Source organism: Lemur catta, chromosome 10 (assembly GCF_020740605.2).
Source record: "Lemur catta isolate mLemCat1 chromosome 10, mLemCat1.pri, whole genome shotgun sequence".
Lineage (NCBI taxonomy): Eukaryota > Metazoa > Chordata > Mammalia > Primates > Lemuridae > Lemur > Lemur catta.
The window spans coordinates 42,392,212-42,417,269 of record NC_059137.1 but is presented as its reverse complement, the minus strand read 5'-3'; the positions used below and the strand labels follow the sequence as shown (position 1 = coordinate 42,417,269).

Genomic DNA, 25,058 nt, shown 5'->3' with positions numbered 1-25,058 from the left:
GGTAACCTGAACTCAGTCAATTGTAGAAACAACCTCATTTGGATTAATGACAAGCACATATGAAAAGAGGTACCCAGTAAAAATTAGAATGGGATTAGACCTCCATACAAACAAAAGTTCTGTGCATGAATTCACAGGCCAGGCACAAGGATCTGACCGCTGTTCTCAGTGAAACTGCTGTTTTCATTCATGTGGAACATCCAGGACTGTTCCAGGCAGTGGGCGTGTAATGCTTTTTACACAAGCACAAGCAGATGCTTTAGGATTGTCCACCATAGAAGAGAATCCATAGAGAAGAACCTGGTATCCTACCCTAAGCATTTCAGACAGCAAATCTTTAGTATGGATCTCACAGTTTGTTCAGTCGTATCAGACTGAGGATACTGATATTATTCACGAGCAAATGGGCTCTTACCATCATCCTGGATGATTCTCTGCAGGTATTCAGCCACTAGATTCCTGAGGGATCTTTTGTGAGGGAAGCCTAGCCGATGAGGAAACATAACTGAAGTGTCCACAAGTGAAGAATGAATTAACTGTCAAATAAAAGGGAAAAACCTATCAGAATCCCTTGGCAATGAATAAGGATGCTGATAGCAACTAGAGTAGCAATGATAACTGTGATGTTAGCAGGTAACATGGAACAGTTACAATGTGTCAGTTACTGGACTAAGCACTTTACATAGATTATCTCACTATACTTTCCAGAGTAACCTAATGAGATAGGTATTTTTATTGTCCCTTTTCATAGCCAAGGAAATTGAGGCTTTGAGAGGCTAAGAAACTTGCCTAAGCTAAGTTAGTAAAGCTGAAAGAAATAAAATGTAAGTAGTCTGATTTCAGAGACCACATTTTCCCACCAAGAGAGTACCATGGTGCGGGGTCAGGGCAGCCTGAGTGCTGAGAGGTTCCCACAAGGACTTGGGGTGACTGGAGAGCCAGGCTTTCCCATCTTGCGACTCAGTGGAGAGGGGCACAGCCTAATTCAGCACATGCCATATCACATTTCAGTGGTTTGCCAGTCTGCCTCTGGGAGGAGGCACGGACTGGAGCACAGTCCTACCTAGTTCCAAATCCCCTGTACTTAATGCATGGAAGAAGATGATTAAAGTTTCACTGAAGTTTGATAAAATATAAAATATGATAGAATAGCTTTGGGGAGAGACGGGTCAGATAACTTGAGAACCCAGAAAGTCAGGTAGCAGTCTGGATTCCTCATTAGGAGAACCATATTTTAAAAGAAGCATTTGTAGATTAGCCCAATTTAAAGACTGAGAAATGAGGAGTCAGAAATTTAGTGTTGAACACCTACTATGCCTTGCCTGACATACCACTTTAAATTCTCATTTAACATATCAGCCCCCATGCTAAGCACCCATTTCTGCCCGCAGGATACTGTGTAGGGAACACAGGACTGGGAGAAACATGGTGGAAACTGCTGCAGCCCTTGGGCAGGAGGAGGGACTGAGGAACGCCCCCAGGGGACACCGCTTGGGTGACAGCAGACTGTGTCCTAGCACGGGCAGCACAGTGTCCCTGCCCTCAGGGATTTTCAGAGTAGTGGGGGAAAGTGAAATAGGAGTGGGAACAAGGAAAAATCAGCTTGGGCGACAAGGGAGGTTTCCCTGAGAAGATGACACTAAAAGAAAGTGGCAGTAGAAAGGGAGAAAAATAGGAAAATCCATGAGTCATCTGGGTGGAAGAAACAGACTGATTCCAAGGCATGAAGAAACTTGAAGGTTGGAAATTTTCTGCTCTGAGGGACAGGCAGAATAGCACGGTTCCTGAGAAATCAGACAGGAAAGTCACAGTGAGAGGTCCGGTTTGGGAAGTGTTATCTTTGAGGTGACAGGAAGACATCCCTGCGAAGAGCTTCTTATGGAAACATTATCTCCCCACTATCTTTTCCCACAGTTTGGTAAGGTCTGGGTGGAAGCACATCCCAGCTTATCTGTCACATGCAGTGACAGCACTCCTGTTTGAAACAAATATCCTATACTTTGGACACCAACCTTATAAAGAAAAAGGCTGATATTCACCTATGAAAATTAAATGGCCTTACTTGGATTCTTGCACTAAAGAACAGATAACCCTTCTCCACATGAAGGCAAGTCCTAGGCGTGGCTCAGACAAATACTCAATAAAGGTCTTCAAAGTTCTAGAGCTGTGCTGTGCTATGTGGTAGCCATAAGCCACATGCAGCTATTTAAATTTAAATTAAACAGAATTAAAAATTCATTTCCTCAGTCACATTACTCAAGTGCTCTCAGCCATATGCACTTAGTGTCTACCATACTGGATATATACGTACCTCCAGTATGAAATATCTATCTGTATCTACATATCTCTATCTCCATCTATATATAGATACCTCCAGTATGAAAAGCAGGCAGCCAAACCATGGGCTATATAGTTCACTGGCCTCATTCTAGACAACAGAGCAAAGAACAGACAATTTTAACCTGGGGTATATCAAGGAAAGATTTTAGGTGTATCATGCAAAGAAAATAAACATAACGTTAGATTTTGAGTTTACCTATAAGTCTACCTGATTTAATGTGAAAAAGGACCATTATGTCAATAAACTAATCTGTTAGATAAACTTAGTCTCATTCATTTGAATATTAAAGAAATTTTGTCAAAACAATGGTTTTTGTTTTTACCATAATTGATGATGGTTTATGCTAACCTTGATTAGCCAAATGATGTGAGCTGTCTCATACTGCTTCTGGTCTGTGGTAGTTAGACTACGTTGTCAGCACAGCCAATAATTCTTGTTTTCTTGGTTAATAGGGCAAATCAACTATCAACTATAACACAATGATAATGACTACTATCTTAACACATATTAATAATTTTGTAAAAATATTTTTTGTAAAAAAATATGTTGGCCTGTAATTATTTACCTTAAGAGCATACAGACTATATGCAAAGCTATGTCCGATTATTATAGTGTCAGCACTAAACAGGTTCAACAAGACGGCTTGGACGTCACGAATTGACGTCGTTGTGTTCTTCAAATCATCTTCTGCCACACCAGAAAACCTACCCCAAGAGACACATAATTCATATAAGACTGTAATTCAGTGAATTTCATCAGTTATAGTTAGAACACATTATTGCCCCCTTGTGACAAACAGCTCAATAAAACAAAGATCTTACTTGCATGACTGTTAACTACCCCTCTGCTAGGTTATGTTGGCAACTTTGTTTTTGCATAATCTGAGTTTTATCAAATACAGCTAAGTAACCTAAGCCTAAAGATGAAATGTGAGTAACAGGGAAGAGCAAATGGAATCCTAGGGAGAGTCTAGACAACCTCGGCTTGAACTATGCTATGACTATGCCAGTTACTTACTATATATTATTTTTAGCAAGTTACTTAACCTTCTGGTCTCAGACTGCTCATCTGTAAAGTATGGATAATTAACAACTCACTGATTTATGAGGACCCAATGAAAATGCATGCAGGAAAGTGACTACTTTAGTGGCTTTCGTGAAGCACATACTAAATAAATGTTCTGCAACATAGCTACCGCTAAGAGAGAAAAATGCTGCAAAAATATTTTTAACTTAAACTATATGGTGCTATTATCTTCTGTAAGGAACCAAAGATACCTGGCTCCATTAGTTAGGGAGATTTAACGAGGCAACATGATACATGGTTAATCAAATATTTGAATGAAGAGGAATTTATCATGGATGGAATACATGGGTTTATTTTAAAATATTTTCTACAGAATGCAATGGATTGAATGCATTTGAAATTTTTTAAGATTCAAAGGTTTTTTATTTATAATGTAAACCTTTCAGTTCTCATTTTGCCATTATGAGTATCAATAATTACCAAAGTGTTTCCTGATTTGTTCCAAAAAAAGGAATTAGGGAAGATCCTACTAAACTCTTAAAAGAATAAGAACCAAAAAGAGTACAATAGATGGAAATATTAGGATATGGCCAAAGTGAGTGGGGTGGGGGGGAACAAATGGAGTTAAGAGAGGGATTTGTATGCAAAATGCATTTTTGGATAACAGCTGTCTTCACTGAATGTTTATAAATACAATCATTTTTCTAAACAGTGAGGAAGTTTAAGTTAAAAAAATTCTTAACAGAATTCTCTGTAATTATTCTCAATGTTTATCATCAAAAGAACTTTTATATGATCACCTTGCTATTTTGTGTACCAAATTTATATACATGTGTATATATGTGTATGTACAAGTCATTTACTTAGGTGAGCAATTCCTATTTTAAGTGCCATTATAGAGTTTATTTAGAGAAAATTGAATAACAAATACAATTATACCAATAATTACTTCTAAATGTTCACTCTAATACTGGTGCTTCCCATTTCATATATAAATAAATATGCAAATATGTCATATATGGATCATATGCCTTTAGAAAACCCAATTTAAAATTGATCAATGATGCCATTGGTGTTTCATATGAGGTTTTTAAAAATTAAAGGCACATCTATATTACACTATCTCAAGTTAGCTTTGACTTAGAATTGCAAATATGTCATACTTTAGTAATAATGATTAATAAAATTAAATATGCACTGAACAGTTATTCTGTATGCATATCAAGGCTACATATACTTGGGGTCATGTCCACAGGATTACAGAAATTTTTACCTGGCAGGAATGATAAATAAAGTATTTTGAGAAGAAACTGATGAATAATTGAATGAATGAATAAATAATTTATTCACTATTTTGCCTGTTTTTTTAGCCTCCTACCCACCATGCTGAGCACCATGAGGGCTGAGGCCTTGTCTCTTATTTAGGGTTATAGCCCAAGGCCTCATGCACTATCTGCATAATTTTAATAAGTACTCAGTAAAATATGAATGTTTTGCACAAATGAATGAATTAAAGGAAAATAGTATATAACTCAGGTTCTGAAGCTAATTCCAATAAAGGTACCCGAACTAAAACTTCACATAAACTTTGTGTTGAATGTTCTCTAGTCTCAAAAACCCCTTCAAAAAATGCCCACCTGGTGTTGTAGTCAATGACTTCTTCATCTGGTTTCACAAATGTCCCATAGACCACCTGGAGGCTGGAATCAACCACTGTCACTCTAGCAAGTTCCAAGCCTTTGGTTGTATAGCACTATTAAGGGAGAAATAATGAATTTGTATATCATATTGAGTAAACATATTTTAACATCTGGGATATCTTAAAGGAATATTTCTAACTAGAACATACAACTTAATCATATCATCCAGTTTTGCTAAAGGCCAGTCAGTGGATCTGACAATCATGTAAAAGACATTCCAAGCTTTAATTTTTTCCCTTACTGTTAGTAGCATTTCTGCTAATAAAATCATTTCATTTTTTTGGCTTAGCTTTTACAATTATTTTCATTATAGACCAGCACTACCCACCAGAACCTTCTGTGATGAGGAAATGCTCTATTTCTGTGCTGTCCAACAGGGTAGCCACCAGCCACGTGTAGCCATTTAGCATCTGAAATATGGCTAGTGCAAGTGAGGAACCTAATTTTTAACTTTAATTTTAATTAATTTAAATAGCCACAAGTGGCTAGTGGATACTCTGTTGGACAATATAATGATAGACCTTGCTGAATGAAAAAAAAAATCTCTACTATAGCTATATCAACATGGCACCATAGAGGATAATATGGCAATGATATTTGATTTCCAAACCAGGATCAGTATACATTGTTTCCAGTTAAAGATCTAAGTTTGAAAACTGAACATGTCCTCTGCCTTCATTATTTAATATAAGTAAACCTTACAAATCTGTTTTCCAAATATAGGGAATAAAAGTTACATGTTTTGTTAAAGATGACTATTCACATGACGTTTGACATGTACAAAACACTTCCCCATATTGTAGCATATTTGATTCTCACAATCACTGTAGGTATATTATTACTAACCCCATAATTTATAGCTTAGAGCTGTGGTCCCCAACCCCCCAGGCCACAGACCAGTACCATGGCCTGTTAGGACCCAGGCTGCCCAGCAGGTGGTGAGCGGCAGGCGAGTGAGCGAAGCTTCATCTGTATTTACAGCTGCTCCCCATGGCTCGCATCACTGCCTGAGCTCCGCCTCCTGTCAGATCAGTGGTGGCATTAGATTCTCATAGGAGATCGAACACAACTATAAACTGTGCATGCAAGAGATCTAGGTTGTGTGCTCCTTATGAGAATCTAATGCCTGATGATCTGAAGAGGAGCTGAGGCAGTGATGCCAGTGCTGGGGAGCAACTGCAAATACAGATTATCATTGGCAGAGAGGTTTGACTGCACAATAAATGTAATGTGCTTGAATCATCCCGAAACCATCACCCTGACCCCACCTCCCACCTTGGTCCATGGACAAATTGTTTTCCATGAAACCGGTACCTGGAGCCAAAAAGTTTGGGGACCACTGGCTTAGAGAGTATCTAGGGGACCTGTTCAGAGGATCTTGCAATTCCAAATTCTGTTTTGGTATTGATTCTCACATAAAGGAAAATGAATCACCATAAAGGTTTTACTGTCTCTATAAACAATATTTCAACAAGTATTTATTGAAGCTTTTATGCTGACTTTGGGATAACAGACACACTCAAGACATTTTCCACTCACATAATTTCAGAAATTTGATGGTAGAACCACTGATTGTATATAAAGAAGATTTAATAAATAAAAGACTCATTTCCGTTCTTGAGATACTTCACTTAATAGAATGCGTTCCAACTCTCTCCAGGAGAACAAAAGGGATTCTATATCACCGTTATTTCACATGTCCTCACCAGCAAATTGGTTTCCCTGATCATCACCTAAGTGCACATTTGGAAATAACACCAATTGGGTTTCGGACTGAGGTGGGGGGTGGGGGGAGGGGATGGGTGTATACCTACATGATGAGCGCGATGCGCACCGTCTGGGGAATGGACATGCTTGAAGCTCTGACTCGGGGGGATGGGCAGGACATGGGCAAAATATATATAACCTGAACTTTTGTACCCCCATGATAAGCTGAAATAAAAATAAATAAATAAATAAAATAAAATAAATAAAAGACTCATAGGACAATTCCTGGTTCCATCACTTACAAGGTACATGAACTTGTCTGAGTCACCTAACTCTTTTCAGCTGAAGTTGCTTCATCTAAAAATGTGTGAATAAACATTGCAGAGCTATGTGTGATGGAGAGCCAAGGCCTTGCAAAGCTTTAGACCCGAGTACTGTACAATCATTCAGTTATAATTACCACAATAAGGTAAAATGTAAAACCAACGTACCATCTCACAATGTATTGCAAACACACCGTGATTACCATCAGCAGGTGGGACCTTGTCAAAAGTCTTCACAAAGCCCTCTAGGTTTTCTTTTTGGTCATGAACATGAAGCTGGAACAAACATGGTCAAATAAATTACTCTTTTTATTTTATTATTTTATTTTATTTATTTATTATTAGAGATGGGGTCTCACTCTTGCTCAGGCTGGTTTTGAACTCCTGAGCTCAAGGGATCCTTCTGCCTCAGTCTCCCAGAGTGCTAGGATTATAGGCGTGGGCCACTGTGCCCGGCCTACTCTATGTTTTTTGTAAGTGCAATTAAGCTCATAAAAATTTCATCAACTGAAGATTAGTAAATCAATTTTTTCAAATGCTTATTGATCACCCAGGTCTGCACTGGAGGCTGCAACACAGCTCTGACACAAGCGACATTCTGGGTGACAAGTCCTACCTTGGCGACCTGGCACCCAGGGGATCCAAGGACACCTCCGCAACAGCTGTATCGAGATTCTAAGCCCCTGAGGACTGCAAACCAACCAAAAAACAAAAATCAAAATAAGCACGTTTTACAAGGCAGGGTAGCTAACTCCCAAGAGCTTGTGTCTTATCTCACCCTCAAAGACATTTAAGGACCCTACTGTGCAAGTATCCAAAAGCTAGCACTCTTCACAGTTAGGTCTTAACGTATCAAAATCACGTAATAGGAAAAATCTACGACTGTAAGCAGAGTGCTCAGGCGCCATGCTTTGACAGTGAATATTGTGAACACTTTCATCCCCTTTCCCACATCATCTGCCCTGGCTCACCAGCTGCCTCCCTTTCTTTATCTGGCTTTGACTTCAGAGTCAAGCCACTCCAACCAGGCTCTCAACAACTCCTCCTGCCTGACCTCTTCTCTCTGCAGGAATCCTCTGGATGATGGGCTGCAACTACTACCTTCTCCCTTCCTGTGTTCAAGTTTTTGATCTGACCCAAGAAAAATCCCCATTGTGTAGATTGAGACCACAACACAGATGTTGGCTCCAACCTTGGCTGCACCTCCCAAGTCCAGATTGCCCTCTTCTTTTGCATTCTTGGCCAGGCACTGTGCACATTCTTCACTGCAGTAGCCCCAAGCCTTTATGTACCTTTTCTTAGCTCACTGCCATCATCCATTTCATCTATATTCTTCTCCGCCCCGAACCCGTTCTCCCTCTGGCCCTAGATAATGTTCTCCCAACGGCTCCTCAACAAAGCCCTCTGCCTCCAGTGGTTTCTGCTCTAGTTTTTTTCTAGAAAACGTGGTTAGACTGATCTTCCCAAAGTACATTTTCACTATATCACTTTCCTCCAGTACTACACTTCATCAAGTTCACTTGCACATTACTGATCAAACACAAATTTCTCAGGCTGGTACGGAAGGCTCTTGCTTAACCAACCTGACATTACTCATCCCACATCCTTATCTCACCTTCTCCTGTGATGAGAAAGGAGGCAGAGGACCGGCATTACCAGAGCATGCCTTGTATGCCAGGGATGTGACCCAGCAGCTTGCTGAATTGCCTAACAAAGCCCTTTCTATGAATGTGGTAACAAAAGCTCAGGACACAGAAGGATTAATAACTTGCCCAAAGAACGTAGGCAGCACAACAGCCCAAAATCTAGGGCTGGCTCCAAAGTCCCCGTTCTGCTCATTACGCTGTATGGTCCTGTCAGCCCAACTGGCTTGTCTGCTATACTTACTCTTCCTCAATGTCTTTCCTTCTTCTTTGGAATTCGCAGTCCCCTGCACCCCCAAACTAAGCCCTCCATGCTTTAAAGACAGGTCAAACTTGTCTGATTTACTTTACTACATTATTTATTCATGTACTGTCCCACATTCCCCTCTATTTCCTTTCCCCTGCTTTGTCTTTTCGTAACATTATAATAGCATCCATACTTATGTCCACATCTACATAAGCAATTCATCTGTGCACCATCGCGCCAAATACTTATTATGGCCTGTATGTGTCAGGTACGGGGCTAAATGCTGGGGAGAAAAAAAGTCGGACAGTCCCTCCAAAAGCTTATAGTCCTGAAGGTGGTAGACAATAAATCACCAAGTCATTACAAAAGGTAGGTAAGTGCTGTGGAGGGAAGAGACAGGGCAATGTAGCAGAAGAGGGAGGCCTTATTTTATAATAAAGTGGGGTCAGGAAAGGACCCTGCGGAGGTGACATTTACACAGAGATCTAAAGGATAAGAAGGCACGAGTCCTGTGAAAAGCTGAGGAAGAAGGCTTTGGAAAGGTGCTCGTGTGGTGTGAAGTTGGTGCGAGGGAGAGGGCAGGAGGTGGCGGGGGCCACATCAGGCAGGGCTGGCGAAGTCACTGACAAGCTCTGGCTAAGGTAAAAAGCGATGCCAACAGAAGTGTGATGCGGAAAAAAAAAAACAAAAAACACTTATTCTGGTGGGTGTTGGGTGGGGAGAGGAGAGGAAAGGGCAGAGCAGAAGCAGTGACAGTGAGGAGACGTTGCGGCAGCTGAGGACAGACGAGGGGGGTGTGGACTCGGGCGTGGTAGAAGCGCAGAGGCAACACGCTCCAATATGTCTGAGGTGGAACAAATGGGACTGGCGCACTGTCTAGATGACAGGGAGCACAGAAAGGAGGCAGTGAGGGTCGAGCCAGGTTTTTGGCTTTAACAGAAGCCGAAAGAACCACACCGGAGTGGACCGTAGGGATTCACTGTGCTAGAGAAGACCCAGGGGTGGGGGGAGGGATGGAGGGTCCGCCTTCACTCAGGTCATGCTGAGGTGCCTGTGGGGACCCACATGAAGATCAACAGGCAGATGGGTGTCCAGCAAAGCCTGGAGTCCAGAGGAAGAGTTTCTTTAGAGATCCACGTTTAGGGGCCAACAGCAGCTACCTGCTATTTAAAGCCACAAGAAAGGGTGAGTTTGCCCAGGGAGAAGGGGTAGAAGAAGAGACAAGTTTCCTGGAAGGCAGATCTGAGAATTTCTGCAACTAGACGATCTGAGGAGGAATATTCAGAAGAGGAGGTTGAAAAGAAGTGGCTAGACAGGGAGGAAGAAAGGCGGAAGTGCGTGTTGTTATAGATGCAGAGAGAGGGGAGTGCTGTAAGCTGGGGTAATGCTGAAAAAATGAGTAAAGTGAACCAAAAACAGGTCTGACAGACCCAGCACCCTCAAGGTCACGGGTGAGTGGCGGTGGTGAGGGAGGGAGTGAAGCCGGCCGGCGTGGACAACGCTGAAGGAATGAGGAGCTGCAGCCGACCACGGAGAGATGAGAGCAGCTTGGAGATAGCAGAGTGGTAACTGAGGAACGAGCCGATCCTGGGCAGGGGAGTCTGATGAGTCCCTCACTAGGTGCAAAAAGACAGGACACAGCACATGGGAAGGAACTTTGATAGGAAAAGGGATGCTTCCTCCACTGTAGCCCCAGAAAGAAGCAGATGGCATAGATGTTGGTGAATCTAGTAGCGGGAAGAGCAGGACATTATTTCCCAAAGGCTCTGTCTTCTCAGTGAAGTGTTGGTCAAGGTCACCTACAAAGAATTGAAGCTATTAGCAAAGAAATTATTGAAATGCTGGCATATGGAAAGGAGAGTGAGGTCTGGAGGCAGTTGACTGACTTGAGGTTAAAGAAAAAAAAAAAAAACAGAAGAATTGTCATAGCCTGAGAGTTCTTGAGCCATGAGCTGCAAGGGTAAGGTAAGCGGTGGTCAGAAGTAGATATCTGGAATTGAAATGTTCAGGTTGATACAGTTTCTCTTTCCTGGACCGTATTAAACAAACATATGGAACTGAATACTTTATCCCACTTTTCTCTGAACAGCCTTGGCACTGGCTTGTCAAACAAACGAAACGGAACTACCAAATACTTGCCTTTATGACTCAACACTCGGCCGAAGTGGTAGTTACATTCTTCTACCCTACTGTGTTTACCTGAAGAAGTCACACCATATATTTTCCCACATCGACAACAGATCTTCTTAGAGGCTAAAACAAAACATGGAGTAGAATTATTCCTGACTAGTTGAGGGAGAAAAGAGAATGGACCCGAATGTGGAGCCCCGCCTTTGCATTCTCAATCCTGTAGCAAGCACATACCCAGTGTGATCACAAAGCAACAGAAGTTACTCACAGGGATATTTCCAGCTGGCATGCTTATTGCCCCAGAGCTGTGGCTGCTCAGACATTCCCCTGCCCACCTCCAGAGTAAGCCCAATGCCCAATAATTGTGGTTTTAGTGTCACAATTTGACTGTAGCCAACTTGATCAGTCACTGATCGGCATTGAAATAGGAACCATGTCTTCTTTATTGTTTTATCTTCTAGAGTCTCCCACAGTAATCTGTATGTTTGTTAAGTTAGTAAGAGTATACCTTGGCTTTTAGCTAGACTGCACTCATGAATATTTGTTTTTTATTAATAACCCTCAGACTGGTTCTGGTGATGGTGATGATGACAGCAACTCTTATTTGAGTATCTGTCATGAGATTAGATTATGAGGCAGGATCTGTGCCAAGCACTTTACATCCATTATTTCAACTGATTCTCACAACAACCTAATGGGGTAGTTATCATTACCCCCACTACTCAGAATGAAGAAACTAAGGGTGGGAGAGGTTAAATACCGACTTATCCAGCATCCAAACCTGCATTTGCTTGACTTCCTCCTTCAAGCCCACGTTCTTACCTGATAAGTAGACTCCCTTCTACCAAGGGGATTTCAAAAACCAAAACAAACACAGTAAAGCAAATGGTGAAGATAATCCCAAGGGAGAAGTTCTAAAGATGTAAAGATGAAAAGAAATATTTTCTACTTACTGAAAAATATTTCTATAACTGCATTTCAAACTCTGATCATCAACCTAAAGTTTGACAGTCGTGATTTTTTTTCTTTTTTTTGAGACAGAGTCTTGCTCTGTTGCCCGGTCTAGAGTGAGTGCCATGGTGTCAGCCTAGCTCACAGCAACCTCAAACTCCTGGGCTTCAGCGATCCTCCTGCCTCAGCCTCCCGAGTAGCTGGGACTACAGGCATGCGCCACCATGCCCAGCTAATTTTTTCTATATATATTTTAGTTGGCCAGATAATTTCTTTCTATTTTTAGTAGAGATGGGGTCTTGCTCTTGCTCAGGCTGGTCTCGAACTCCTGACCTTGAGCAATCCACCTGCCTCGGCCTCCCAGAGTGCTAGGATTACTGGAGTGAGCCACTGCGCCCGGCCTGACAGTTGTGATGTTAAAAGCGTGCATACTTTCTCTTTCGGGATGAACATATTAACTAACCATGCCTAGTATTTGGAGAAAATGCAAAATAATAAGTTATAAATTTATAACCTAAGTTATAAATTATAAATATTTTTATAAGAATTTGTAATGACAGTATATGCAGTGTTCAAGACACGGTATTGGGTACGTATATGAATAGTGGCTAAGAGTAAGAGCTCTGAAGTTGGACTCCTTGGGTTCAAACCCTCACTCTCCCACTATTTGCTCAGTGACTTTTAACAAGTTATTCGACCTCTCGGAGCACCAGTTTCCTCATTTGTGTAACTGAGTGTAATAATAGTACCGACCTGAAATGGTTGCTCTGTGGATTTAATACAACAGAGTACTTAAATAAAAAAAAAAAGCACTTAAATAATGGAAATGAAGTGAAATGAAAAGGGAAATGAAATAAAATGCGTTAACGCTTCTATCAGTAGTTTGATAATGCCAGCCAAAAATCTCATTTCCACTTAAAAATGTCAGAACAGTGAGTCTCCTTGGGTTCTAATCTTAGCATGCAGAAAGGGTAATTTTCAGCCCCATCTACTTACCATCATTTAGAAGAGGTTTTGTCATTCCTGAGTTTAAAAGAATACTTCCTGGTTTGTCAGGGTGTGGTTGAGGGTAGTTATGTTCACGTAACTGTTCTTCAGTTAGAAGGTAGTCTTGCAGATGTCTATAGAGGATAATTCCTGTGAGCACTAAGAGAAAAAGAAAAGCTGCGCAATAAAATTTAAGTAGCATTTCTCCTTTTTATGTAGTGGTAAGGTTAGAATTTACTAACCCTTTCAGATATGAAATTCCAGGATTCTGATTTATACTAAGTAGGGTAGTGGCCTAAAAAAATTCCAGGTCTTCATATGTGTCATCCAACAACAAAATAATCAATATGTTCCCTGTACCATGTGACATCATATGCTTTGGGTGACAGCAGAGAAAATAAGAATCACATCAGATTAGCTCAAGCACATTCAGAATAGGACTCTGATTCAGACTTTAACTTAGAAAGACAAGTATACTGATTTCATTTTTACAGATGAGGAAGATGAAGCTCAGAAAAGTGAAGACACATGATCAAGGTTACAAACTATAGATCCACAGACCCAGATCTTCTGGTTCCAAATCATGCTTAGTGATTCTCAATACTCACTCAGATAAAGGACACTACAAAAACTTACAAATATGGACCATAAAGGGAGACATGACAATTTTCACATGGCAAGAGAGTTAAAGTTCAAGGATCCATTTCCAACAGCATTAACCCAGACCCAGATTCCCTCACTCTAATGGAGTCTTTTAAAATTTTCTCTAATTTCTTATTAGAAACTCTAACAGAACTTGCTAGATACTCTTCAGTAAATGGTACTGCAAAATGAAAAGTTCTTTTGTGTGAGAAGTGTTAGAAGACTCCAAAGGCACCTACTTTGAGAGGAGAAGCATTACCATTTGCTTTTGTTCAAAATACAACCAAATTCAAATAACACCTTTTCTCTAGCTTCTTGCTCCTGGGAGCTTGTTTTAAATTCAGGGTTTGAGGTCCTTCACAGACCTACTGAATAAGACTGCATTTTAACAAGATTCCCGGGTAATTCAAATGCATATAAAATTTGAAAGTTTGAGAAGCATTGCTCTTCCTGACGGGATATATGTTAACTATCAAAAAAGAAAAATAGTTGAAAATTCAATCCAAATAGTGCTTAAATAGAAGTCCTTTTCCCTCCTATTTATAATTTTTTAAAACAAATATCAAATATACACTGCATGCAGCTGACCCTTCATGACCATAGCATTTTATTATTTGCATTATACCACATTTACTTCTCCCTTAAGGTAATAATTATAAGGGCCTATTATTATAGAAAGCTTACCATTTTTCTTTTCATAATTTTTAAATCCAGTTGTCTTGTCATCACTGCTTTCAGACACAACTAAAAGATATAAGAACTTTTCTCTTAAAATAATGAATTATTTTTGTCTGTTTCTTAAAACATACAGAACCTGAAAAGTTAAGTAGCATGATAAAATATTTATTTTTATCTTAAAACAAGTACCCAACATGTAAGACCAAAGATCTTCATAACCAATTCCAAGTTGGGAAAAAAGTTAAATCTACTGAACTACTAAAAAGGACAGGACTACACATTGGCTCGAACTACTGTATTTTGTATATTGAATAGAGTATGTTTAAATTTGAGTAAATGACTTTTACATCATAACTTACAACTGTAACAACTTGCAAACCATTTCCATTTTCACTGGGAATATTTAACATAGGTACTTAGACCTCTATATTTTATTTCTATGTGCTATATAAAAGGAGGAAAAGCTAGATTACCATGAAAATACTAGCCTAACAGACACTGAATATTTTAATACATGTATTTAAATCTATTTAAAGTACTGTAAATAAAAATGCCATAAAGAAATTATAGTTTTTATATTCTTGAGATTTGAATAGTCTTTCAAAGTATGACACAAAACCCAGAAATCAAAAAGAGAGCGATTACGCTTTGAAAATAATGTCTGTCATAATACTTCATGAATAAGGCTGAAGCACAAATGACAAACTGAGGAAAGTATCTGCAGCAAATTAAAAGGGTGATATGCAAAGGTTGTCTCAGATAAACAGGCCAATAAAAAGGTGTGCGTGGGGGGCGTGCTGCAAATAGGGAATTAAAAATGAGAGAGAAAGAAAAAAAGAAAAGTCTTCAACTTCACTAGCAATAAATTTAAAAAAAAAAGACTAACTCCGTTTTTGTTCTACACCTTTGCACTTTGAGAGAATAAATGATTTACGTTTGGCAAAGTGTGAGAAAAACATGTCTACTTCTACCTTATTGCAGGGGAATGTAAATGGACAAACCCTTTTTGGAGGCAGTTACCAATATTTGCTGATTTCAAACATGCAGATCCTTGTTCCTAGATCCTCTGTGCATAAGAATTTATGCTAAGGATATATGTGCTCAGGTAGGAGAAAATGTTAGAGTTCACACATGTATTCACCACAGAATTTATGACAGAAAAAATGTAAGTAAATATCCAAATGTCTTTGGTTCATTTATGTTATATTAATAAATTCTATAGAAAAGAATACACATATAGCATAGGTTCTATACAATAGGATCTCATGTAGGCATTAAAAAGTATAATATAGATCTAGATGTTAACAGATTCTAGATTCATGGATAAAAGATGATACCCTTAGTCAAAAAATCTACACAAATCTTATTCCTTAGTACTAATTTTATGGAGGGGAAAGTGTTAGAAAAAACAATGTCTAAAAAGATTTCTTGCCCGGCGCGGTGGCTCACGCCTGTAATCCTAGCACTCTGGGAGGCAGAGGCGGATGGATCGCTCGAGGTCAGGAGTTCGAGACCAGCCTGAGCAAGAGCGAGACCCCGTCTGTACTAAAAATAGAAAGAAGTTATATGGACATCTAAAAATATATATAGAAAAAAATTAGCAGGGCATGGTGGCACATGCTTGTAGTCCCAGCTACAAGGCTGAGGCAGAAGGATTGCTTGAGCCCAGGAGATTGAGGTTGCTGTGAGCTAGGCTGACACCATGGCACTCTGGCCAGGGTGACAGAGCGAGACTCTGTCTAAAAAATAAAAAATAAAAAAAAAAGATTTCTTAGGGAGACGATAATGAAAATAAGGTTGAGAAATACTGTTCTACATAGAAGCAATTTATAACCAAAAAACAAATTTAAATATTTCAGTGATAACTTGTCAATGAAGTTATAGTAATACATCCAATTTAAAATCTAATCTGTCATTTTCAACCAAGTGTGCCACCTGAACATTCTGCTAAAGAGAATATTTTAAAAATATATTCCATTGAACATCTAATAACAACTCTGCTAATGAAGAAAACACATCCAGTGTCAGGTACTAATCACAAATTATCTTATTACTTAATTAATCAAAAAGAAATTACCTTGGTCTTTTATCTTCTTAAGAGAATTTACTGCTATGTTCATATACATATTTCTACTGCCACACCTTTCATATATGGCCTTTTCTTCTGTTTTAGCCTAGATCAAAAATTGAATAATTAAATGGAAATGATAAACAAAAAGCCTATGAACAATAAATGTCATTTCCAATATAATGAATAAATATGGCAAAATATCTATCTAACCCAAGGAGTGGGGGGAAATGGTACCACCAATAAAAAGCAAATTATTTTACATTTTGTATTTATTTTTTGAGAAGAAAAAGATAATAGTCCCATGAGTATAACCCAAGAATCTGATACTCTCTTCAGACAAAAGATACCCTATATTTGTATGGGGTGTATATTGGAAAGCCTATACAAAGCCTACAGTATGCATCAACACATTTGATTCTCAAAGCAAGCTCCAAATCTACCAGAGGCATACGTTGTTATTCCCTTTTCAAAGATGAGGAAAGTAAGGCTCAAAGTGGCTAAATGATTTGCTTAAGATCACACAGCAAAGGGAGGACATGATCCTCTTTTCTTTTTTTTTCTGTAAAAGTTAGTTTCCTAAAACCATTAAGTAATTAGTGTTTTTATATCAGGGGTCATTAAGATAGGACAGTAAAAGGAAAGCCAGTTGAACTGTGAGAGAAACAAGTAAAGGGAATATTATGATAAATAATAGTATATTATATTAATTTATTGTACATTTAGTATATGCCCAGTTTGGTATAAGCATGTTAAATGTTTTCTCAATCTTCATCATGACTATATGAGGATGGGTGTCATCATCACCAATTTATATGAAGAAACTAAGGCTTAAAAGAAAAGCAACTATCTTGTTTATTGTTCCAGAGCTGGTAATTGAACCCAGGTGTGCCCAAATGCCAATGCCAAGACTCTTCTCATTATGTTAAATCTTCACAGAGAAAAAGCCATGGGGGTTTGAAAAGAGTAGGGCAGTCATTCTACTAAGTGAAGTATCCCAAGAATGGAAAAACAAGCACCACATGTACTCACCATCAAATTGGTATTAACTGATCAACATTTGTGTGCACATATAGTAATAACATCCATTAGGTGTTGGGCAGATGGGAGGGGGGCAGAGGGTATGGGTATATACACACCTAAAGGGTGTAGTATGCACCGTCTGGGGGATGGACATGCTTGAAGCTCTGATTTGGGTGGGGCAAAGGCAATATATGTAACCTAAATATTTGTACCCCCATAACATGCTGAAATAAAAAAAAAAAGAAAAGAGTAGGACAGAAAAGATAAAAGTGATGAAAAAAGACAAAGCTGGAAAAATAAAAGTAACACTTCTCTATAAGAGGCTCCTTTTTTGTTTCTGTTTTGCCATTGTTCTTTAACCTATATAGAATCTTAGAGGAGGCAGACTTCTGGAATGATGAGGCAAGAACCTTCATCAACTTACTGTCCCACAAAAGCAATAAAAATACTGGCAAAACAACTACAAATCAACTTTTTCAAAATTCTGATAATTAACTAAAGCCACAGAACAAACTGAAAATTGTCTAAGAGAAACTACTGAACCTTGGTAAGACATTGGGGTCTGTGACATTTCAGTTTTTCAGTAATTCCCACCTCCCTTCCCTTCCCAGCTTGGTGATACTATACCTGTGAAAAGGTGGCAGCCTGGCAGCCAACAGAAAGGACATATCTCTTTTAGAACTATACTAAAAGCATCATCGCTAAAGCACAGTCAATATTTAAACAAAATAAACGAGCATCTCTATTCCCAGGGTGTTGTGAGTATTTGATCTCAGAGTTCAGAGAATGGGGTGCCGGGGGTCAGGGAGAGGGAGCCCTATACCCAGGGCACTACTGAAACAATAGCAATCTGGTGGCAATATCACAGCTACCTAAGACTATGATTTCAGTTGGGCAAACAAGAGTGTGGGCAGGACTTTAAAAGAAAATCTTGAAATAGATGACCCTAGAGGAAATTTTTAAAAATTCTGACATCATCCTTAAAAGGTGGCCCAGTTAAGATCTGGGAAAAGACAAGGTCCTATTCCCTCACCAGTGGCTGACCTTGAAGCCTGGCACAAGCAAGAAGTGAAAGCTAAGACTTCCTTATAAACTGCCAGAAGTTTGAAGGCATGCCTTCTTCACACAGATCCCCTGGCAAAGGGTAGAAGACACAGACAGGGTATTTGAGAAATTTTTTGTAACTGATCATTGGTTCACCACTCAATTATACTGACCCAGGAATGACCCCTAGAGAGACAGTATTAAAATTAAAGATAAAAACAAGAACTTAAAACAGAAGGCTACCAGAGAACTTTGTGCCATACACTGGAAAGAATACAGAATCTACGGAATTAGCTCAGGAAAGGTTACTAAAGAAATAAACAGCAACAAGATAAACAACAAGAAAAACATACCTGAAGCCAGAGGTATTACAGCAAAAAGTAGCCAACAGAAAATGTCCCTGAGAAAGCCTAGATTTTGGACTTAGCAGACAGAGACTTTAATTTACTATTACAATTGTGTCCAAGGAACAAAGAAAATCATGTCCAATAACAGACTTAAACCTGAGGTGTGAAACTGTAAGAATTCCAGAAGAAAATGTTGGAAAAACTCTTATAGACATTGGCCTAGGCAAATAATTTATGAATAAGACCCCAAAGGCAATCACAGCAACAACAAAAATAAATAAATGGGACCTGATCAAATTAAAAAGCTTCTGCACAGCCAAGGAAACTATCACGAGAGCAAACAGACAACCTACACAATGGGAGAAAATATTCGAATGTCACACATCGGATAAACAGCTGATAACTAGAATCTGTATAGAACTCAGGAAAATCAGCAAGAAAAAAATCAAACAACTCTATCAAAAAGTGGGCAAAGGACATGAACAGAAACTTTTCAAAAGAAGACAGACTAATGGCCAAAAAACATATGAAAAAATGCTTAATATCTCTAATCATCACGGAAATGCAAATCAAAACCACAAGGAGATATCATTTATCTCCAGTGAGAATGGCCTTTATCAAAAAGTCTCAAAACAATAAATGTTGGTGTGGTTGCAGAGAGATAGGAACACTCATACACTGCTGGTGGGACTGCAAACTAGTGCAACCCCTGTGGAAAGCAATATGGAGATACCTCAAACAGATATAAGCAGAACCACCATTTGATCCAGCAATCCCATTATTAGGCATCTACCCAAAAGAACAAAAGACATTCCATAAAAAAGACATCTGCACTAGAATGTTTATAGCAGCACTATTCACAATTGCAAAGACGTGGAAACAACTCAAGTGCCCATTAATACATGAGTGGATTAATAAAATGTAGTATATGTATGCCATGGAGTGCTACTTAGCCACAGAAAACAATGGTGATATAGCACTTCTTGTAGTATCCTGGATACAGCTGAAACCCATTCTACTAAGTGAAGTATCCCAAGAATGGAAAAACAAGCACCACACGTATTCACCATCAAATTGGTATTAACTGATCAACACCGAAGTGCACACAGAGTAGTAACATCCATCAGGTGTTGGGCAGATGGGAGTAGGGAGGAGGGAATGGGTATATTCACACCTAATGGGTGCGGTGCACACTGCCTGGGGGATGGACACGCTTGAAGCTCCGACTTGGGTGGGGTAAGGGCAATATACAGAACCTAAACATTGGTACCCCCATAATATGCTGAAATAAAAATAAAAAAATAAAATAAAATAATTAAAAATAAAAAAAAAGCAAACAGTATCCACAACTCCAGAATAAAATCTCCCCAGCCTAACCAAAAAAACTAAAAAATAAAAACAACACAAAAATAAACAAATAAAAAAGACATGTACAAAAAACTCACAGTTATTATACTTAATGGAGAAAAACCTAAAGCTTTTCATCTAAGATGAAGAATAAGACAAGGATGACCCTTCTTATCACAATATTTTACTGGCAGTTCAAGCTGGGAAAATTAGACAAGAAAATGAAATAAAAAGTATCGACATTAAAAAGAAAGTAGTAAAACTATCTCTATTTGTAGATGACATAATCTTATTCGTAGAAAATTCCTAAAAATCCATTAAAAACTATTAGAATAAACAAGTTCAGTAAGTTTTCAAGATACAACATAAAAATCAATTGTATTTTTATATCTAGCAATGAACAGTCTGAAAATAAAATTACAAAAATGATTCTATTTACAATAGCATTAAAGATTAAAATATGTCAGCATAAATTTGACAAAAGAAGTTCAAGGCTTATACTCTGAATTTTGTTTTGAACTACAAAACACTATTGAAAGAAATTAAAGATGATCTAAAACAGAAAGACTTCCTATGTTCATGGTTTACAAGACTTAATATTAAGATGGCAACACTCTACTGACTGATCTACAGCTTCAATGCAATTCCCATCAAAATCCTAACTGTATATATTTTTGCATAAAGTAACAACCTGATCCATATAGAAATGCTATGGACCAGCAATAGCCAAAATAGTCTTGAAAACTAAGAACAATTTTGGAGGCTTTACACGTCCAATTTCAGTATTACTACAAAACTAGAGTAATTAAGTCTAGGTAGTACTGGTAAAAGGATAGATAGAGCAATGGAATAAAACTTAGAGTCCATAATTTATGATCATTTACGCTTATATTTATGGTCAACTGACAAAGGAGACAAGACAAATGGAGTAAAGAATAGTCTTTTCAACAAATGGTGCTATGACAGGTGGATATCCACATTCAAAAGAATGAAGTTAGACTCCCTACTTCATGCCTTATTAAAAAACCAACTCAAAAGAGACCATATATCTAAATGTAAGAGCTAAAACTATTAAATGCTTAGAAAAAAATCATAGAAATAAATCTTTGTGAACTTTGTTTCTTAGATATGTCACCAAAAGCACAAACAATAAAGGAAAAATAGATGAAATATATCAACATGAAAAACTTTGTGCTGCAAATGATACCATCATGAAAGTAAGACAATCCACAGAAAAAAATTTTCAAATGTTTATATCTGCTAAGAGACCTGTATCTAGAATATATAAAGAATTCTTACCACTCAACAATAAAATGACAAGTAACTCAAAAAATGGGCAAAGGGTTTAAATAGACGTTACTTCAAAGAAGATGTACAAATGGCCAATAAGCACATGAAAATATGTTCAACATCATTCATCATTAGGGAATTGCAAATCAAAACCACAATGAGATACCATTTCACACCTACTAAGATAGCGATAATCAAAAAGACAGACAATAACAAGTCTTGTTGAGGATGTGGAGAAATTAGAAACTAATACATTGCTGATGTAATGTAAAATGATGCAGCCACCTTGGAAAACAATTTGGTGGCTCCTCAAGAAGCTATATTTAGTTAGTATATGACCTAGTAATGCCACTCCCACATATATGCTCAAGGAAATGTAACCATATGTCCACACAAAAACGTGTACACAAATGCTCACAACATTATTCATAACAACTAAAAAGTGGAAATAATCCAAATGTCCATCTGCTGACAAATGGATAAAATGTGTATACCCATAAAACAATATTATTTGTCAGTAAAAAGAAATGAAGTAGTGATACATGCTACAACATGGATAACACTTGAAAACATTACGCTAAGTGAAAACATTAGGACAGTCATGAATGAACCGCATATAATATGCTCCCATTTTTATGAAATGTTCAGAATAAGCAAAACTATAGAGGAAGAAAATATTAATATATTAGTGGTTACCTATGATGGGGGGCATAGGGAAGGTCACAGCTAAAGGATACAGGGATTGTTTTGGGGACTGATAGAAATGTTTTAAAATTGATTGTGGTGGTGGTCGCATAATTTTGAATGTACAAAAAGTCACTGAATTGTATCCGTTAAATGAGTGAATTGTAGGGTATATGAATATTTCAATAAAGCTGTTAATAAAAAGAATCCTTCAATTAGTCCTTCCTCACTGCTAGTGTAGGAATCCCGTTGTGATGACAACATAGCTTATATTCCAAATATTTCTAGCAATTGGTAGCTCGCTGCTTTGTAAAGCAGCTGTTTTATGGACAGCACATCAGTTACAAAGGGATGAAATCTGTCAATTTCAGCATATTGACCTGAAATCTGTCTCTTTTCATCCACCCATGGTTCTTTTTATAACCCCTAGAGCAATCTGAATTAGCCTCAATCAGGGGAATGACAGCATAAAGCCCAGATCTAACGTTCAGACATATGTTTGTCTAATAATATTTCAAATGGAGATTTTTAACATAAAAATTCTTGAAAGATTAAAAATCTGTGAAAATATTGGACTTGAATTTCCAAATTGCAAAAATCAGATGGAGCTGTGTGGTGTCTATCCCCCTTTAAATGGGACTTATTCTATCTACTGAGCCACAGTCCCCACCACTCCCTATTACTTACATAATCATCTACATGGGTCCTTGAAGATATGTGTGGGGATGGGGGCAATAGCTATTTCCACTTATCTGAAAGGTTTGAATTTGGAAAAAAGGACTTGATTAAACGTTGCAAACACAGGTGCTTCCAAGAGATCAGGCATGGCCCATGAACAAGCATCAGTAGGTGTGTAACAGGGAGGGGTGGAGACTATAGCTCATTAAACAGTATATGCCCCATCTAAAGGGGGAGTGGCAGACACTACTCAGATTAATATACTACTGGATTTTATATAAAAGTCATGGGACTAAAACTGTTTTTTATCATAAGTAGCCAGAGGACTTTTTATAACCTAAGAAGATTAAAAAAAGTCATCAATGAGGGAAGAAAGAACTGGTCCCACAGCCTGGTTTTGAAAAAGCAGTGGAGAGAAAATAAATAAAGTTATTTGCTAATTGTGGGCCATGAGTTTTTTATTCAATGTATAGTAAGTTTGTGTGAGTATGTCTTCAGATAAATTACATTATACAATACTGACCTTGTTAAGAGCCTCCTCCTCTGTTCTACAAACTTTCAAATACTTCTCAATGAAGAGGTTGACATAGCGTTCCCTTACTTCATCGGGTACTTTGGGTGAAGACTCTGACATCGCTGAAGCCCTCTTTCGATGAGCCACCTTGTATTTTGGCATCTTGTTAAATACAGAATTATTGATTAGAGACCACAAGAACATGTGTTTCTGTTTAATATTTCTACTAAGTCTATGAAAGACAGTAAAACTATCTTAGGTAAGTGCTATATCAAAATTAAATTGAAAAGTATTTCAAGTTTTAAGTTCATTAAAGGTAGAATAAATAGAAGATATAAAAGTATCTACATTTACAAAAGGGGCAGTGAGACTGCCGAGTGTATGTATCAGCTACCATCATAGCTGATTAGTCACCTAATTGCACTACTGCTTCCACATCCAGATTCCTAAAGCTGTGGTTTGGTCCTCTGATCCACATCTAGCAAAGGTTGTAGTTTACTATACTTAAACGTATGTTCCAAAGTCTTTCAAATACCACATCATTAAGAAAAATGCTTGGACTTAAAATTTATAAATATATTCAATATTGAAATTATCCCAGATATAAACAATTTTAGCATTTCTTTTGAAGGACTTATTAAAAACTATGAGAATTCTAAAATGAGTTAACCTGCTTCCTCGTGGAGAAAAAAAAGTCAATGTTACACTTGTCAGTAGCTGTTCCCATGTAGTATAAAGACATTTTAGGGAGGAAGAAACCTTAAAACTGGCAGGTAGTTTTCTACTACAGAATACTTGGAAAATGGGGGGAAAAATCACTGCCACAAATAGAAGGAAGCTTACTTAAGTTAAGGTTACACTATCATATCACTGATATCGTTTACTAAAGATCTGTCCCTCCATCTCTGTCTCATATACATACAAACGTATACACCCCCACACTGGGCATAGCTTGACAGATTCCAATGTGAAATTTTTCTTTGAAAAAGTTAAGATTGGGTTTAAATTAATCAAAGCCACAGATGTTTTAGGTTTAAAAAATGCCTAATATGTCCAAGGATAGGATACATAAAATATCTAAAAGTGACAGACACAAATCACACCATATAATGAAAATAACCATGTTTAACAGCAACCTTAATTTCTCTCTAATGGGTCTAGCATTTATCTGAATTAGAGATCTTCAGAAAAACATATAGCCACTCTTCCAGGGGCTCTATATGTAAGTAGGATATGATGAAATGAAATTCCAGTATTCAGACTTAGTTTATGATACCTTTACAGAAAGAGAAGCAATACTTTTCACAGGAATGTGTGATCTGCTTGGTTTTGCAGCTGGGTTTTCACTTGAAAGATGAAAGCTGTTTGATGTGAGTGAATTTTCTAAGAAGTTTTAATGAACAAGAAAAAAAAGAAAAGGTAAATTTTAATGACATTAACCTCAGCTGATTAGATTTTAATCATTAATTCAAAATTTTACATTACTTCCTTCACAGGTTTGAAATATGCATATTTTTCTTAAAGAAAACAAAATTGAAACACACAAAAAAATTCCAATAACCCCAGTATAACTCAGAAGGACAAGTTTAGATAATTTCTAAAGCAATTTGCTCCATGTAAGAATGCTTGCAAGATACTACCATCTATTGCATACCATTTAGAGATAGACACAAAATATTTAAATAGCA

General features: G+C 37.9%; 1 protein-coding gene and 1 long non-coding RNA gene across 2 annotated transcripts; both read right to left on the bottom strand.

Moving 5' to 3' along the window:
* Positions 1–839: 839 nt before the first annotated feature.
* Positions 840–15,334, bottom strand: LOC123645682 (RNA exonuclease 1 homolog). The gene is made up of 10 exons (XM_045562121.1): positions 15,310–15,334; positions 14,382–14,441; positions 13,065–13,214; positions 11,127–11,240; positions 10,418–10,603; positions 7,714–7,787; positions 7,266–7,373; positions 5,005–5,120; positions 2,907–3,045; positions 840–980 (listed from the first exon to the last, which is right to left on the bottom strand). The coding sequence occupies exons 1-10, from the start codon at positions 15,332–15,334 to the stop codon at positions 840–842; spliced, it is 1,113 nt and encodes a 370-aa protein (XP_045418077.1).
* Positions 15,335–16,482: 1,148 nt separating this feature from the next.
* Positions 16,483–24,734, bottom strand: LOC123646702. The gene is made up of 3 exons (XR_006737975.1): positions 24,647–24,734; positions 23,380–23,532; positions 16,483–16,549 (listed from the first exon to the last, which is right to left on the bottom strand). It is a non-coding gene; the product is annotated as an uncharacterized LOC123646702 (long non-coding RNA).
* Positions 24,735–25,058: the final 324 nt, after the last annotated feature.